At 46.9% G+C, this 18461-nt stretch overlaps 1 protein-coding gene across 1 annotated transcript in view; it reads left to right on the top strand.

The window, feature by feature from the left end:
* The first annotated feature begins 5428 nt into the window (after positions 1 to 5428).
* RHOU (ras homolog family member U) overlaps positions 5429 to 18461 on the top strand; it is a 39881-nt gene continuing 26848 nt past the window's right edge. Inside the window, exon 1 of the mRNA XM_078649111.1 lies at positions 5429 to 5896. Coding sequence (XP_078505237.1) covers positions 5632 to 5896 — 265 coding nt within the window. The 5' untranslated portion in view covers positions 5429 to 5631. The remainder of the gene's footprint in view (positions 5897 to 18461) is intronic.

Raw genomic sequence — 18461 nt, 5'->3', positions numbered from 1 at the left:
TCGTCCATTGAGTTTGAGCCGGGCCAACAAGTTTGGGTCATGTCCCCGGTCGAACCCTGTGCCCTCCAGGACAAATGGACGGGGCCCTTCAAGGTGGTGGAGCGCAAGAGCCCTGTCACTTACCTGGTGGACATGGAGACCCCCAGGAACCCCCTCCGGGTCCTCCACTCCAACCGGCTCAAACCGCACTTTGTCCGAACAGAACTTAGCCTGCCGATGGCTACCGATGGCGGGGCCGAAGATGACTCCGAGCCCCTACCAGACCTTCTGAGCACCTCCGAAAAAGACGGCTCCGTCGAGGGGGTCACCCTCTCCTCCGCCCTGACCCCAGAACAGCACCAGGATTGCCGGAAATTGTTAGGACAATTCGCAGACTTGTTTTCCCTCACCCCCGGAGTCACCCAGTGGTGTGTCCACGACGTCGACACCGGGGACAGCCCGCCTGTGCGACACCGGGCCTACCGAGTCCCCGACCGAGTTCGGAACTGCATCCAGTCGGAGGTCTCCAAAATGTTGGCCCTGGGGGTTGTCGAACCCTCCGACAGTCCGTGGGCCAGTCCAGTCGTCCTGGTCCCAAAAGCCGCCGCCCCTGGCGCCACTCCCGAACTAGGATTTTGTGTCGACTACCGGGGGTTGAACGCCGTCACCCGGACCGATGCACACCCCTTTCCCCGGGCCGATGAACTGATCGACCGCCTAGGGGCCGCCCGCTTCCTGAGCACCTTCGACCGCACCTCCGGCTATTGGCAGATCGGACTCACTCCGGGCGCCCAGGAGCGCTCCGCTTTCTCGACCTCCGATGGCCACTACCACTTCAGAGTAATGCCCTTCGGGATGAAGAACGCCACCGCAACCTTCCAGAGGCTGGTGAATAAGGTATTGGCGGGACTAGAAGGGTTCAGCGCCGCATACCTGGACGATATTGCGGTGTACAGCCGCCACTGGGCCGAGCACCTCCAGCACCTCTGGGAGGTCCTGACGGCCCTCCGACGGGCCGGACTGACAATCAAAGCCAGCAAGTGCCAGATAGGCCAAGGTTCCGTGACCTATCTGGGACACCAAGTGGGGAGCGGCCATGTGGCTCCCCTCCAACCCAAGATCGACGCCATCATGGCCTGGGAGCCCCCGGTCACCCAACAGCAGTCAGAGCCTTCCTGGGGCTCACTGGTTATTACCGGCGCTTTGTGAAGGACTATGGGAGCATTGTTGGCCCCCTCACCAAACTCACGTCCAAGAAGCAACCCCAGAAGGTGCACTGGACCCCCGAGTGTCAGGCCGCCTTTGAGACCCTGAAGACAGCGATGTGTACCGCCCCCGTGCTCCAAGCTCCCGATTACAGCCGGGAATTCGTGGTCCAAACAGATGCCTCGGAGCACGGTGTCGGGGTGGTCCTCTCCCAACTCAACGACGAAGGAGTTGATCAACCGGTGGCCTTCATCAGCCGGCGCCTGCTGGCCCGAGAACAACGCTGGAGCACCATTGAACGAGAGGCCTTCGCCATGGTGTGGGCACTCAAGAAACTCCGACCCTATCTCTTCGGCATCCACTTCCGGGTGCAAACGGACCACCGGCCCTTGCGGTGGTTGATGCAAATGCGAGGGGAAAACCCAAAGTTGCTGCGATGGTCCATCTTTCTCCAGGGGATGGACTTCACTGTGGAACATCGCCCCGGCAACGACCACGCCAACGCCGACGGCCTGTCCCACTTCTTCCGCCTCGACGAGGAGAACCCCCAAGAAGATGGGTGACTCTCCCCGCCTTCAGCTGGGGGGGACGTGTGTTGGACCCGGCCTCGTGGCGTGGTCCCTCCTCTCCCGCCTAGCGGGCCCTGGACAACATCAACCCTTATCCCCTGGCCGGAAGGCTACCCCCTCTAAACTGCACGAGAGCCGCCACCCCTGGCGACCCCCGGCTCTCCCCCCTCGGGAGCCCGGCGACCCCGTCTCGCCCCACTCTGCGGATCCGACCCCGATTCCGGCCCACCATTTCAGGCCCGACTCCATCTTGGACCCTACACGTCCGGACCACGTGACTCCGGCCCGGCCTCGGCCACAGCCCCAGCGAAGCCCAGACATCGAGGCACCAAGATCCAAACAGGTGGTAAAGCGGCCACTTGACGGATCCAGGAAGAGGGGAGTTTCGACGGGCCTCCAGTTGTCCCCGGACGCCTGGTTTCGATCGCCCTCCGGCCTCCCTGAGAAGAACTCACTACTTGGAACCCTGTACCCTTGGAGTCCTGCTGGCGCTGCCGCGGCCCAACCTCGCTGAAGTCATCTTCGGAGCCTGCTGGCGCTGCCGCGGCCCAACCTCGCTGAAGTCATCTTTGGAGTCCTGCTAGCGCTGCCGCGGCCCAACCTCGCTGAAACCATCTTCGGAGCCTGCTGGCGCTGCCGCGGCCCAACCTTGCGGAACCCCCCAGCTCGAGGATTGAGAGCTGAGCGTAGGGTAACCCGTGCTAGACTGGTATTAAGACTGTCCCGCTACCCTTTTTCCCATTATTACCGAGACTTTGTGGATCCCTCGATCCGTTGTATATATTACCGAAGGAACCGAACCCTTAATGCTGATAAAGATTCTAAGAAGTACTCTCTTGTGTGGTGTCCCTCTGTAGTGTGTGAATACTCTGCTGTGACGATTCTGGGAGAGGGCCCTCGCTCAGGAGGCCTCTCGACGGCGCTCGGCCAACTCCTTAAGGAGAGGTGGGTCTCGGGGTGGTCAGTCAGACATCTTCTGCCTCCCCAGGGACCGCCTTTCTAACAGCGACCATACATGAAATGGATTCCAGTGCCATTTCAAAGACTGAGTGGGTGGATGAATGTGCTACGGATACTGTCCTTACTGAAATTAAGGAGATTATTGTCAATGGTTGACCTTGCAAGAAAGAGGTTCTAACTCACCACAGAAATGTTTGGGAAATAAGAGAAGAATTATCTATCAGTTGATGACTCTGACCTAGTTTTAAGAGGTGAAAGAGTAGTAGTACCTTATGCATTGAGGACAAGAATATTGAATACTTGAGATCTGCCACAGTGGACATCTTGGTATTGTGAAATTAAAGGAAAGGGTGAAACTTTGGTACTGGTGGTGGATATGGACAAGGAAATTGAGAATGTTGTCAGATCTTGTCATGTGTGTGCTATTTCAGATAAAGCACAGTTGTTATTCAGGCCATCTTTGGGTGATAGGAAAATCCCCAACAGACCTTGAGCAGATTTAAGTGTTGATTTATTGTGCCCGGTGTTAGATGCTTGTGGAAAACCTAAGTATCTACTTGTAGTAATGGACAATTTAAAATAAATGCCCAGAGGTAATTGACAATATAGAGAGTAGAACTGTTATTGACTTCTTGGAGAATTTATTTTTGAGGGAACGGATTCCCAAACTTATTTTAAGTGACAATGGTACTCAGTTTTGCTCTGACAAGTTTAACAGTTTCCTGACCAGAAATGGTATTACTGGGAAAACGACACCTATATATCATCCGGCTGGTAATGGAATTGTGGAGCAATTCAACAGAGTGATCATAGGCAGCATTCAAGCTTCCACTGGTGCTGGCAAGGATTGAATGAAGGAATTTTTTTTTAACTATTTGGGCTTAAAGAATTACACCCACTGGGACTGACTATAGTCCTTTCAGAATTGCGATGGGTAGGGAGACGTTCACAAAAGGTAATGTTGCTTGGAGTCAAAAGAAAATGTGTAGTAATTGGTCACCTGCAGTAGTAAGTGCGAATTTAAGAAAGATGCTAGAGGTTTGTAAATTTCACTATGATAAGAAGCATGGCACAAAAGATGTTTTTCTTAATCAAGGTGATTGGGTTAGAGTGAAGTTTGGTCACAAAACTAGTAAAGGTGGAAGCAAATTCTCCAATCCCTTGCAGGTTACTGGAGTGTATTCTAAATCTGCAAAATTGAGCAATGGAAAAGTTTGGCATTTTGGTAGAATGGCCAGATGCAACATAGTTTTGAATTGGGGGAATGTTCATGATGGAGACTCTAACTTATCCACCAATTGGCTGAGGGATGATGTCACTAACTCCAGTACTGGTGGTAGTGCTTCTTGTTCTCCACCTTTAGCACCCCATTCTGAGCTACTTTTGCCTGGGGGTGATGTGGAGTGCCCCGTTTGTAGTTCAGGCACTACCTCCTCTAAAGGTAGACAAATTGTCCTTCCTAGGAAGTTTCAGGAATTTTGGCATGTAAAGTTCCTGTTTTGTAGTATAGAGGGGAGGGGGTGATAACACTTGATATTTCTTATTGTTGTAGTATTGATTGCTTATTATTGTAGAACTTCACATTGCTTATGTTTCTTTCTCTTTATATATTTTTTTTCATTGTTTCTTAGATTGGGTTCAATCTTCTCATGTCAAACATGTGTTAATGCTTAATAATCTATTGTCGTATGATATATTGTATTTTCTTAAGAAGGGAGATGTGTTATCCTAGTCACCGGTTCCTAGATAACTGGATGCCACTGGTTCCAGAATGTTGGGGGTTCGGGAGCAGTTACAGAGATTGGAGCTGGCGTTATGTTGTACCTGCCTGTTCTCCTACATTTAAACTTTTTCGGCACTATATCGCGCTCCAAGGTTGAGTTTGCGCTATATTAAAAAAAAAAATCCCACAAAAATTGAAAAAGTATTTGCAATGCCAGAGGTCTTGCATTTGCGAGATTTAAACTATTGGCAATGTAAATTACAATTACTTTTATTTATCTATTTTGATAATTAACACATAAATAAAAGGCATTGCCATTTACAAAACCAATAGCTCAAACTCTTGTAAATGCAAGACCTATTTAATTTCAAAGAAGCGGCCTCCATTGTCCTGGATGCTTGGAAATTGAAAGCCAACATGGTACACTGAATATTGCAGGAAGGCATGTCCTACCTGCAGTAGGAGAAACACATTAAAGTAAATAGTGCTTACAGACTAAATAGGACATACATTGTAACAATAGAAGTAAAGGGGCCGGTCCTCATGTGAGGTTACACACATGAAGACATGGTGGCTCTAAGGAGGGACTAACAAGCCTATCAACGAATCAGAAGCCAGCATAGCATTTACATAGGCAATGGCCAATGACAAACACTGGCGGAGAGTGAACGGAGCTTTAAGGCTATACTGAATGCAGCGTGCCTGGCAGAACAGCGCATGCGTTGCCCAGCAGGCTCGACCTAAAAACTTGAGTTGACAGCTCCCAGCCTTCTCTCTCCTCCAGTTGGGTGGCTAAATCACAGCCTCCTAAAGTCAGCCCCTCGGCCAATAGACTCAAGCAGCCTTTAGCATTCTCTCGCCGGCTGCTCCTGATTGGCTGCGATGTTGCTGTGTGGCTGGGCGTCTGGGGTCCGTGCAGCGGCTCTGTGATGTCACGGTGGGTGCCGCGCCCCTCCTCTGATTTTCTCACCGCTGGCCGCAGTGAGCGCCCGGCAGGCTCAGTCTTCAGCGCGCGCGCCCCGCCGCACCATGCCCACCGCCTGCGCCTGGGCCCGCGAGAGGAGGCGGCGGAAGAAAGCCTCCCGCCGCTGAGGAGCGTAGCGACGGGGGCCCCGCTGGCACCACCGCCGTCTCTGGAGGACCTTGGAGCATAAGTGGGTGTGCAGCCATCGGGGTCGCGGCCCCCTGTGGCCGATGCCTCCGCACCTGCAGCAGCAGGGCGCAACGGCCCCCACCGGCTACATCAGCGCGCCCGGCGAGGTGCCCCCAGTTCCCCCGCGCAGAGTACGGAGCAGCCGGACTGTCGGCCGCGGAGCAGGGAGCCGGGGACCACCCGAGCGCCGTATCAAGTGCGTGCTGGTAGGAGACGGCGCCGTGGGCAAGACCAGCCTGGTGGTGAGCTATACCACTAATGGGTACCCCACGGAGTACGTGCCCACCGCCTTCGACAATTTCTCAGGTGAGGCCCCAGGGCAGCTGTAGCTTTCACCGTGATGTAGGTCAGCAATGGGCATTGGTAGAGATCAGGGCGAGGACTGCGAACTGCACGGGTCGGACGCAGGGGCTGATCTGACTGCACTGGAAATAAGAGCAGATGCTGACCTCGGCTGCAGGTCAGGAGCGAGGGCGGTGCCCTGCCTGCCAGTTAACGGACCTGAAGGGTGGGTATGGGTTACCCTCCCGACGTGCTTGGGTAGGGGGTAAACAAACTATCGATGTTAATTAAATGGATAGTAAAGGTTCCTAATTGGAATAAATACGACACGTAAACCAGTTACCAGCCTTACATCACATACTCTTAACACCAATGCTTGAGTGGCGTCTGGCAGTTAAGCGTTTAAAACAAATGTTAATTTCTTGTGTTGATTTTCAGGCGAAAAGCGTGTGATTGAAAACATTGTGCTCTTAGGAAAGTGGGGTTCAACAGCTGACATTCGATCACCCCAGAGCAGATATGCAGTATGATGCATTTACCCTGGAAAATACCTTTTTGCCATCCTCGGCAAAGTAGTTTGAGGTGTCCCTTTCCCTCTTTTGCCAACATTTTAATAAACTCCGTTAATACTAACGTTTGTTTCTGAGTTTGCTGTACAGTTATGTTGCACTCTTACTTGCCAAACTTTAAACAAATGTAGGTCATCAGAGTTTTCGGACGGGAGGCCCCAGCAAAGAATGCTTTAATAGCCTTTTTGCAATCAAGAAGGGGGTTAAGATCGGATGTGTAGCTGATTTTGGGGTATTTGTAAACGGCTGAGGCACATCACCAGTTTGCCTTCTATTTTTTTCATTTTTAGAGGTCGTGAAGTTAACAACCAGAAAGGCTAATTTTTGTTATGATGAAATAATCTAAAATGTAACCGACTTGAGAGCTCACGCTATTAGGATACAAAAAGATTGAGCCTGAGTTCGACTGTGCTTTTATGAATGCCTAGCTGTCACTGCTGCCAAGTAACACACACAAAAAACTTTAGAAAAAGACATCTGCAGGTGTACTTCTTTTCTGCTGACCGACAACTACCGATTTAAGACTAAAATAACATCAGTTGAATCGTTGGCGTATAGATATATGTGCAATCAGGGTTATACTATGCTACGTTCATTGGTGGTTGAGCCCTGGGTGGCCATCAAGTGCTTTTTTGGGTGGCAGGGAGAAACTGCAGTTCAGTTGATGTTTGTTGTGTTGTCTGGTGGGGAGGGTGGTATTTGGTGCTGTCACGAAATTGATGTTGGTTCAGTTGAATGATACTGCAGTCCGTGGATTTTCCTGTGAACATTAATGGGATGCGTTCTGGGGGTTCCCATTACATGGTAGCCTTCAACTCGCACCTGGTGTGCTCAGTTTTGGTTGGTATGGGAAAGGATCCATCTACTCCTAGTGAATGTTATTGGGGCTTTAAGTGATTCTTCAGTCAATGAGGGTTAATTTATCACTCAAGGACATTACGCAAATTTAATAACAACACTTTCCTTTACAAATGTTTTATTATTAGGATCCTTTACAAATGTTATGATAAGCACTAATTAGTTGGAGTACTGTGTATGCCATCTTTTCAGAACCACATTTCCATATAAACTGTAATTAGTCAGAGTTCTACATTTACTATTTTTTCAGAATCACAATTACTATTAGTCACTCTAGGCCAACTCTCCCGCCCCCCTCCACCCCCACCAACACCGTGTAATCTGTACCATCGCTGTCTCTTTTTGAATTTAAAATACGTATGTTTCTGCTTTGATCTTTAAGCAAAATCAAAGAAGAAAAACATTTTCAAAATGGTAAAATTATGAGTAAAGTATCTGTTTCATCAAGAAAATGCTTCTGGGAGTCTGTGTAACTTGTAGTTTAAATTTGAATGCATATTGTTTCTACTACTACTAAAGATATCAATTCTAAGTGGATGCTGAGTCACAGTTTTCCTAAGATAATAGAGAGTTTCCACTGGTTTTGAAGACTAAGATGGCTGGTCCTCAAGACTCGAGCACCACTAAGTTCAGAGTAATAATTCACCCACCGGTCAGTTGAATGCAGTACTCTTTTGCCTTAGTCTCTCTTGTACACCAAAAGCTAGATCCCCCCCTGTTTGATACGTCTCCTTTGATGTGCATATTTCATCCTTTCTTTTATTTATTTCTCCCTTCTTTTTTTGTCTTGTTCTTTTGGAGGATCTGCAGGTAAATGTGGCAATCTAGTGTGTCGAGTTTGTCCAAACATCAATTCTGAGGGACATTTTCTTGTTGATACATGAGGTGTATTCTGATAATCACGAAGAACTTGACAGAGACAATGATCACAAACCTAGGCAAATCTCACCTTAAACTTGCACTCATGTCTTACAGCACACTCTCTTTGTCATAGAACAAATCTATTCATTTGACATGAAGCATCATTCCTGATATACTTTGAGATCCAAACAAAGAAAAGCTAGCATGAGTGCTTAGCTTGTTAAAGCAATCTTTAGAGCTTTCACTGAAAAATAGACCAGTTTCAAATCGAATGAATGTGACTAGGCTTGCACAATCTCTTTCTGCCACAAAGTAAAATCATTCCACATTATCTAGGACAATAGTTCCACATTATCTAGGACAATAGGCTAGAAAAATAGTCCTTTGCCTATTTTTATGGCTTGTTGCCTGCTCTCCAGTTTCAAGATTAGATGGCGCTATACAAAATTAATACATTTGTGGTTCTGTATGGGTCAGAAGACTGACGAAGTGCATTCAATCCTGGGTCTCTTCAGTTGGGAATCGGCCCATGGGTCAGGGCATTATGCATGTAGTATCCTACTGGAATCCTTGTGTGTTATTCTATGCATGTGCATGGAATCTCATACTGCAAAGCAGCATTCTCACCCCAGTACCTGCAGGTTTTGAGATTTTTTGTTTTTGAAGGGGAAACTATTGTATGAGACCGAAGGACCGGGATGAGATGTTATCCGTAGCTTGAGAATAAACTACAACCCGAAACCAAGCCTTGATTCTGATTCTACTTCTGTACACTGGCAACAAGCGGAAGCTACCTATAAGGAATTTACGGATTCATCTCAACAACCTGAACCCAACAGATGGAAACGGCTTCAGGTTGGTTATCAGTAAACAAAGCTTTGTGAGAGCTTTGCTCATCAAAACCTAGACTTTGCCCTGTTGGAATCAACCTCCCAGGGCTTCCCGATTATGTACTGGGATTGATATTGATTGATTGATTTTGTCATTAACCGTTCGATTATTTAAAATCATTAATCAAAAGCTAAAATTTTAACCCAACCCCCCCTTGCCCGCCCACCCATTCCACCCCCCTCAATGGACCTCTTATGAACTTTAAAAATCCCTGTTTCCGACAGTCAATCTTGTATTGCAAGGTCCTTTTTGCCTTCAATCCAGAGCTTAATTATGTTGCAGCAAGGTTCCAGTCAAAAGCACATCTTTGCCCATGGGTGTTACGGAAACGCCTTGTTAGCGCATTAATCTGTCTCTGAATTTTAAGAGCTTATGGAGAATCATTATGCACTTGCGTCTAGAGCCTGTGCGATCTGGTATATTAATTTTGCCGCTCTTGCGAGGTGGTGGGTTTTTATTTCCGAGAAGCACCAATCTGATGCCTCCTTGCATGTTCTGATGCCAAGGGCTCTTAAAATGGGACGAAGCAGCCGTTGTCATTTGCTGGTCAATTTGGGGCAGCAATATAATAAATGGAGCCAGGATTCCCTTTGGTAGTTGCATAGGTGGCATGAGAAGGTTACGTCTGCTCGTGCCCATGCTGGATGAAAGTCTGCTGTTCTAAGGGCCGTTAGCCTCATTAAAAGGATTTTCCTGCGGGTTTGGGCCCCTAGCGCTTCCCTTTGGTATGGTTGGGCTTTCCCCATGGTGTAAGATTTGTCCAATGCTTTCGTGAAGGTGTTATGTCGAAGTGCGGTTAAATCCTTTTCATACGAAATGGAGCGGACCTGCCGTCTCACGATGTTTGACCAGGCCTTAAGCGGGATGTCAGTTAGGGACAGACTATTGGGTACGATGTTTAGGGTCTCTATTGCTTTGCCCAGCTTGGTGTGCCAGGGAGATTCCTCTTCTCTGAAGATTGTTACCAGGTGATGTTTGAGAGAGTTATACGGTGCTTTAAGGACTCTAATATAATACTTTATTAGATCCCCCTGGATTGCGAGTTCAGGTCTGTCGAACCCTAATTCCTGCTATAACCTGGTGTTCCTTGCATACCTGAGTACTTGCAGCACAATCTTGTGGGCTTTGACCTGAGCTGCTGCTATAAGTTTGTCTAAGGCTCCTGGGAATGCAGAGAGACCGTAGTTAGTGGCTGGAATTAGTTTTACCCTAAGGACCTTCAGCATGTGGTCTGCTGTGGGGCTGGTCAAGCGTTGACTTAGGCCTCTCATTGACATAATTACACTGTTGATTTTGACAGTTAGGTGTTTTATATGAGCTGCCGGTGGAGCCTTCTCGTGTAGCCAAACCCCAAGATAATGATAGGCTGTGGTGGTCCCAATTTGGTGATAACCCAAATTCCAGACTGCTTGTTTTTTGTCAGGGTATCTGCCGAATATCATTATCTTTGTTTTACCTTGGTTAACTGTCAAGTGATTTTCCTTGTTGTACTTCCCCGGATCTTTTAATGCTCTTTGGAGGGCCACCCTTGTGTGATCCATCACTACTCTGTCATCTGCGTACGGAAGGATTGCCAGTCTTGCCGTGCCCAGTCTCGGTGGAACTAGACTTGCCTCTTTCAGAGCTCCTCCCCCATGTCTGCTGTGTAGAGGTTAAATAGTAGGGGGGCCAGGACGCAGCCCTGCGTCAGTCTGTTGTTGGTTTCGACTTTTGCTGCTAGAGCTGTGGAGCTTATCTTAACTTGTACAGAGGTCCCCTCATGAAGGGATATGATGGCTTTCAATAGTTTAGATGGAACACCCTAGGCTGACCGTTTTCCCCAAAGTTTGCCCCTATTGACTTTCTCAAAAGCTGTGCTGTGATCAATAAAACAGCAAAACAACGGGAGGTGCCTGTCTTTCACTCCACGTTTTGAAAGGTAGTCCAGTGTTGTTCATCTTCGCCCTGTTGTTTTTTCCCAGCGGTCTAGCTTTTTGCTTTTGCTCCATCGGTGGAGATGTAGCGTGCTCCATAGAGCCTTTATGACCCTCCGGTTCCAGTAGGTCATAGAGCCTTATTTGTGTGGCGGCTTCCTCCTTACCCATGCTGACCCTGTTTGTTGTCACCTGGGCGGCCGTTGATGTTCACCCTTCTGGGTGTGGTAGGTCGACCTGCTCCTCTTGAACCCTGCCTTGTTGTGTCACACCATCTTTCTCTTTCTTCGACCTTTTCTTTATCTGCTAGTAAGCGCTGGCTCTTAATCTTCTGTTTGAGATTAAAAATCAGATAGGGTGGCAGTGAGTTGCTTTTCTTCTAGGGTCTACGGCTGTTCAGCATTGCCGGCAGGATAGATCTTCTTCTTTTCATTTTTGATCTCTTCAGTTGTTTCTTCAGCTTTTTCTTCGCCCTCCTTGTTAGGGAGGCTTCTGATCTAGCTCCAGTTTCCCCCTCCAAGGCCGCTTTCTGCTCTTCGGTTACCTTTGTGACAGATCTTGGCAGAGTTTCTTCGATATCACTCTTTGTTGGGGGTGCCAGAGTCTCTTCGCTGTTGTGCTCATTTTCTCTGGCTTTTGTTTCCATATCCCTCGCTCAGCTGTGTTCGCCTTTAGTGGCTGCTTTGTGATTGCCCTTTGCCAGTGATTCAATTATTCCTGGTATCTTTAATGATTCGCCTCTGCTCTTGGCTAGTGCCACTATATTCCCCATTATTTCCGGCAATTCAGCCCACTTTTCTATTATATCGGCACATGAGCTTGTCCGAGCTATCATTGCCTGATTATAATTGATTATTGCATCCAGTTCACCCAATTTGAAGCCCTGGTTCGCTAGGCATTGGGCTATTGATTGAAGAAGGTCAACTTGGACCTCCATTTTAGTTGCTTGCCATATCAGGACCTTGGCTATTGACTTCTGTGCTTCTCTGATAGTTATCAAAAGGGAGGTATCTTCTTGCTCATCTCGATCCTTCTGGCTTGTTGGTGTGGACATCCCTGCTCGCTCTTTGACCTGATCTTCTGCCACGTCCCCTATCCCGATAAGGGGGGGGGGGGGTGGTAAGGTCCAAAGTCCTTTCAATTGTTAGCTCTAATTGTAAAAAGGAATTGGTGAGATCTCTTATCTCTGGCGAATCAAGTTGTCGGGTCCAGTAGATGAGGTCACTGTGCTCGATCGTGAGATATCTTGCGGACTGGTGCGTGCCGGATCTTTGCCCTCGATGCCTCAGAGGCGAGCTGCCCCGCGTCTGAAAGTAATGGGTGATGAGCCCTTGTTGAGGGGGTTGTAGAAGGGGGCTCGCTGTGTGCGACTCTTGTCTAAAGTTCTGAGCTGTACTTCTTGTGACCCTTGTAGTTTGACACTTGTGGGCATCTTTGTCAGAGTCCATCCTCTTTGATTTGATCGGGTTTCCCTTAAGCATTTTCCCTCCGCACCAGTAGAGGGTATTTAGGGAATTGACGAAATGCCTCCCTTAGCTTTTTAGGCTGTTCCTGTGCGCACTCTTCTACGTTCGCTGCGTAGGCCATGCTCCTCACCACTCACTTTATCTAAGCCACAAAGCGGAGTGCCATAACTCCTGCAGCCTTCTCCGTTGTCGCACTATTATATGCTTTTGTGCTTTTGCGTACACTCCCACTAGCCACGCTGCTCATTCCAGAAACCCCCACCGGTAGCCACAAGCCAGATGTCCTGTTCACCTCCAACCCTCCTGGTGAGAGCTTGTCCCCATTTCTCTGCAGGATTTTGGTGGGGCTGAGCAGAGCAGGGTCCGGGCTTTGTGAGGGGAGGGGCGGTGAGCGTTCAGGCTTTCTCCACTCTCACTCACTCACCCTGGTGCTTTGTGGTGTGGCCCCCTCACAACTCACTGTGCCAGTAGTTATTCCGGTGGTTCTCGGTAGGTTCAGCTCCAATTCCAGCTCGTTCTCGGCGCGGCTCCCTCAGCACCCGCTCCGCTGCTATTGCTGCTCTCTCTCTCTCGTAAGACCTGGACTGGAGTGCCTAATTTTATTGTTTTCACAGTTTTATAAAGCAGCCTCTGCTTCTACTTGCTCACGCTCCATACGTGCGCCTTACCGGTTTCCTGGCAACATTTCTTTAGGCTGTCTGCTCGCCCTCCGTATACTTGCCTTGCTTCAAGCCGAAGCAACATTTCTCCTGGCATCTCACTGTATGCAGGCGTGGCACGCTAAAGACGACGAGCTGAAGCTCTGTACTGGTTGTCTGCCAACGCCACCTGCGTCCTGCTTCTCAACAGAGTTTCCAGACAACGATTCTGGCAGTCATCTTGCACTTCGCATGCGTGCCTCTTAGCGGATTTAACCCTCGCATAAGCTGTGTGGTGGCAAGTTGCTTGGCAATATTTCTGAGGAGGCCATATTGGATTGGGCTTAGATTTCAGCATTGCCGATTTATATTTTTGTATTTTATTTTTAAAATGTGAACAACTTCTCTATTTGTAAAGTATACGTAATATTATAATGTATAGTTGTGTTGTTGTTTAGAGTGGAAGGTGTGTGGTATCCTGCTGAAATCCTGGTGTGAGATTCCATGCATGTGCATGAAATCTCATACAGCAGGGCAGCGTTCTCACTTTAAGACCTCCGGGTTCAGAGAATGTTGGTGTTTGAAGGGGAAACTGTTGTAGGAGACTAAAGCAGCTGGACGAGGTGTTATGTGTAGCTTAATAGTAAACTACAACCTGAAACCAAGCCTGGCCTACTCTTCTACTTCTCTACAGTCTCCTTTGCCTGACCTGTATCTGTTAGTGTATCGTGCTTTCTAGCTGTATCATTCCCTAACTGCCCGCCACCCCCCTTGCGTCACACATCAACCCCTCTCCCCCACTGTACATCGTTATTTCTGTGTTCTCTCCACATTACCTCTGCTCTGCCATCCTAGCCGCCTATTGGATGTCCAATACTGGCTGCCTTCAACCAAATTTTGCTCTTCTGGTGCCGTACTAGCACCTTCCTCTCCAAACCACTCCTCGGTGGGCTCTCGGTTTATATTACAACTGCCCTGATGATCAATGCTATTCAGTTGGCCACATCGACACCAGACATGCAAATAATCAAATTGGAGAGCATAGCAAAGGGCAAAACTGGACCTATCATCTTGATCAACATATATGCCCACCCGAAAAAGGCACTTAAAAAAGCTCTCTTTCAACGAGTCGCAACTGTTGTATCAAACATCCGCCTTGAACAACCAAGTTGGGAGATTATTCTTACTGGCGATTTTAACTCCAATCTCCTACACGAACCTGAAGATGAAGATAATATGAATGTAGCTAATGATATGTGGAATGTTGTACCCCAGGAGATTCCACTGGTCAAGAAGACAGATAAAGAGGGCAGACAGCTGATGTGGGGTCTTGAACATCTTGGGCTAAGGGTAATAAATGGTAGATCCAACCAGGATAAACCCCCTGCTATCACCTATACAGGCCACAATGCAAGTTCTATCCTGGATTATACAATAGTAACATTACCCTTGCTAAATTTAATAAAAAACTTTCAAATAATCTGTTCTTTAGATAGTGACCACTCCATGCAACACTTTGAACGCTGACTACAACCAGGTACTTACAAGCACCCATGATAGCAGGTAATACTTCAACTATCAACCTGAAGCGATTAAAATGGACGAGCGAATCAATCCCTCAAATAGCGCAGGACGCCAAGAAACTATTTCAAACGATCACCCAGGAGAATGCCCTGTGCTCGGAAATTTGGTCTGATTATTTGGAAAAGCTTCCCAGGACCAGCATTAATTTTAAAAAGAAGAACTCTTTCAAAAGTAATACCAAATTCAATAAAACAACACTCTCATTGAGGAAACGTTTGCAAAAACTAACCCGACGAGCATATGGCCACAGCATAAATCCCAGTATCTGGCAAGCAGTCCGGGTACTAAGGAAAGAATACAAGAAATTAATTTGGACAGAAAAAAAAAACAAGCAAATGATTTCTGGTCTAAACTGTTGTATAATGTAAAAAAATCGGATTCCAGGGCTTTTTGGTCACAAGTCAACTCCCTAAATCGAACAGTGCAACCAACAAGCATGACCTGCATTAGTGAAACTGTATGGGTCCAACATATAGTCGCCACATTTTCAATTAAGTCATCAACGCATTTAATAACAACCACAATATTTGCAGCCAAAACATCCGGAATACTGGAGCAGGAAGATATCACCTCTGTCCAGCCAACCAACACGATCAACCATCATGAAAGTATGGCTCAATCGTCACGGCAAGATGAGGAGTTTCTTCTACTACAAATAATCAAGAAAAGCAGGCAAGACAGTGCACCAGGTCCGAACGGCATCCCACAGGCCATTTTTAAAGAGGACCCCCAGTACTGGGCCAGCAAATTCAATCTCCTCTTTCGATCAATAAACAACACTGGTCGTGTCCCAGATAGCTGGAGGGGAGCTATCATAAACCCAATCTACAAAGGTGGAGATCGCAAAGATCCAAATAATTATCGCCTGATAGCCCTCATTGATGCCGAAGCTAAATACTATGCATCTCTTGTTCTAGCTGATCTAGTTCAATGGTCTGAAACGAACAACAAAATACCGCTGAACCAGACTGGATTTCGCCGCGGTATGGGAACCATGGCAAATGCAATGTCACTGTGCCTGATTGCTGAAAAAAGTCTACAAAACCACTTGGAACTCTACACCTGTTTCGTGGACTTTAAGGCGGCATTTGACCGTGTCAGCAGGCAAACACTTTGGGCCAAACTGAAACACCAGGGCCTACCGGACTCAATCCTCACGCCAATCATTGACCTGTATACCAATACCTGGATGCAGGTAAAAATTGACAACGGGCAGCGGTTAACGTGGAAGATCGGCAACGTAGACGGCCTAAAACAAGGCTGTGTGTTGGCCCCTTACCTCTTTAATCTGTTCATGGCAGATCTGACAGTAAGCCTAGACCAGATTAATGCCCATCCTCCCCGGCTAGGTAATTTACGTGTAACACATCTATCCTATGCCGATGATGTGGTGCTATTAAGTCAAACGAGAATAGGCTTACAACGTCTACTGCAAGAACTGACCAGTTACACCAAACAGAATCTGTTAGAAATAAACAGTAAGAAAACCAAGATAATGGTTATAACACGACTCCACAAAGCCCCACCAACTTTCCTAATAGACAATGTTAAGCTGGAAGTGGTGGATAGCTACAGGTATCTGGGGATACAACTAGATAAGCGCCTCAACTTCTCTACTCACTTTAAAGACATTGAAAAAAAGGGTTCTACCCTATTACATGCCTTCAACAACTTAGCGATCGAGCTCAAAGGCCCATTGGTCTCTCCATTGCTAACCACAATGAAAGCAAAGTTACTGCCAACAATAGCATACAGGAGTGTGCTACATCATGGCAAAAGTGCGACACTCATTGACAAAATACAAACCAAAGTCTACAAACGTGTATTTGTCTTACCAAGCAACACATCACCAGCACAAGTAAGACTTGAATTTGGTTTGCAATCGCAAGTGCTTTTGAAAAAGTATGAGACCATCAAATTCTGGTATGATGTCTGGAGGAATCAGGAAAATGAAGTCTACAGCACTATGTGGGAAGCAATCCAAAAGAGTCCGAACTCCGAGTACGCTAAGTACTTAAGACAATCGCTAGAAACAACTGAGTTGAAAACTCTCTGGGAAACTAAGTTTCCAGTAATATCATTCAAACAAGTGGTTAAGAAGACTGCCAATAGGCACTCGCTCCTTAACGATAAGCTAACCTTTAGTCATCGAACCCACGCCTGGATGACTATTAACTCATATAAAAAGCCTGTACCAGCAGCCTACTTAGACCTTGCTTTCTCGTCATTTATTAAGCGCAAATACCTCAATTTAAGGTTGGGCAACCTTCCAACAAGTGCAGATCAACCGAAATGGAGGCCCCAAGAACGTAAAGAATGCGAACTTTGTGGTGCAGGTAAACAAGACTTCATTCACTTGATTTGTATCTGTTCAGCCATGAACCAAGCTCGTCGGTGTTGGCTAAAACCTAAGTTCAATGAACATGGCGTACGCACCTGTCGGTCAGCGATTGTTCAAATCCTATGTTCAATGGATCCACAATTGATATGTAGAACAGTCAAATTCATCACCTATTTCGAGAAAAAACGAGGCCCTTGGGAAAGACTCGATCTTGAAACAAGAACTCCTTTCATTGTGGCAGAGCCATGGCCCTCAACAAGCATATCGTTAAGCTAGATTGACATCTGATTTTATAGACTTTATCTTTTATACAGTAGTGTCAATATCCTGTTTTTAAATACTGTGGTATTTTTTATATTGTAATGGTTTTAATTAACTAAACAATAAAGAATTACATACCCACTCTATCTTTTTTGCTCCATCCCTATCTAATTGTTTCTAATTTGCATAAGTGTGCCTTATCCTTCCCTCCAAAATAAGAGGCACTTTTAGAGTGGCGTTAAATCAGTGCAAGTCACCAGCAGGCAATAACATTATTGAATGTAATTAAACCTTTATGGACGCCATTGCCTAAATGGTCGCATTCTGAAAAATGTAACTTCATTTTGTAAAATAGTCGTTTGCAACCATGATTGTAGAAATCTGTTGTCAGGGACTTGACCTGGTTTATGCCAAATAACTGCCTACAGGTCCTTCCTACTCTACTCTGATTTCAAATGCCTCTGTTTTTACCATGTGCGGTATTCAGGTTGGTACCTGATAAAGGTTGAGTTGTGTAAAAATAAAAAAATAAACAAACGGATGGAAATTTGACCAATGGTGTGAAATACGTGTGAGGGACAGGTAATTCTGAGAGGGGCCACAGATACTAGTGGGGAGTGACTGAGAGTGCTGGTGGAATGCTTAGGCAGTGGGCCAAGGAAACAAAGTGGTAGGGGTTCTCTTGTACTGTTTTTAGTGCGAGCCTAGCAGCGCGCAGTCTTTGACTGAAACTGCTTCTCTGCAGATCCACATGGCCACAGTTGAGGCTCTAATGGTTGCTTGGGATCCACTGACATTGTGGAATACCAATGTGAAATAAAAAAAAGTAAGCTTTTACCTCAAAGATAAAAAAATATATGTGCTGAACTGTGGAAATGGTTGCAAAAAACAGTGGAAACTAGTTCTTGCTGGTTCATGAACTCTTCGACCTTTGGTCTATGTAAAAATGGGCCTTTCTTAAAGCTAACTTTTCCTAGGAGGCTTCCACTAGTGTCCCTTCAACCTCGGTTCTTAACTGTTGGCTGCATTGTTTTTTGTAGCACTGGCAACGTGCTTATCAAAGCTTTGCAGTTAAATCGATTCAGTAGTTCATGAACCAGTGTCTTGGCAAGTCAGTGCTGCAAAGCCTTCTGTGTGGCAAACCGTAAGGAAAATACATTTCCATTTGCCAGGACCCGGGCCCCACGACTTCTTTCTCAGGACATGA

The sequence above is a fragment of the Lissotriton helveticus genome, chromosome 6 (genome assembly GCF_964261635.1).
Source record: "Lissotriton helveticus chromosome 6, aLisHel1.1, whole genome shotgun sequence".
Classification (NCBI taxonomy): Eukaryota; Metazoa; Chordata; class Amphibia; order Caudata; family Salamandridae; genus Lissotriton; species Lissotriton helveticus.
The sequence above is the reverse complement of the archived record's forward strand: the minus strand, read 5'-3'. Positions and strand labels throughout refer to the sequence as shown.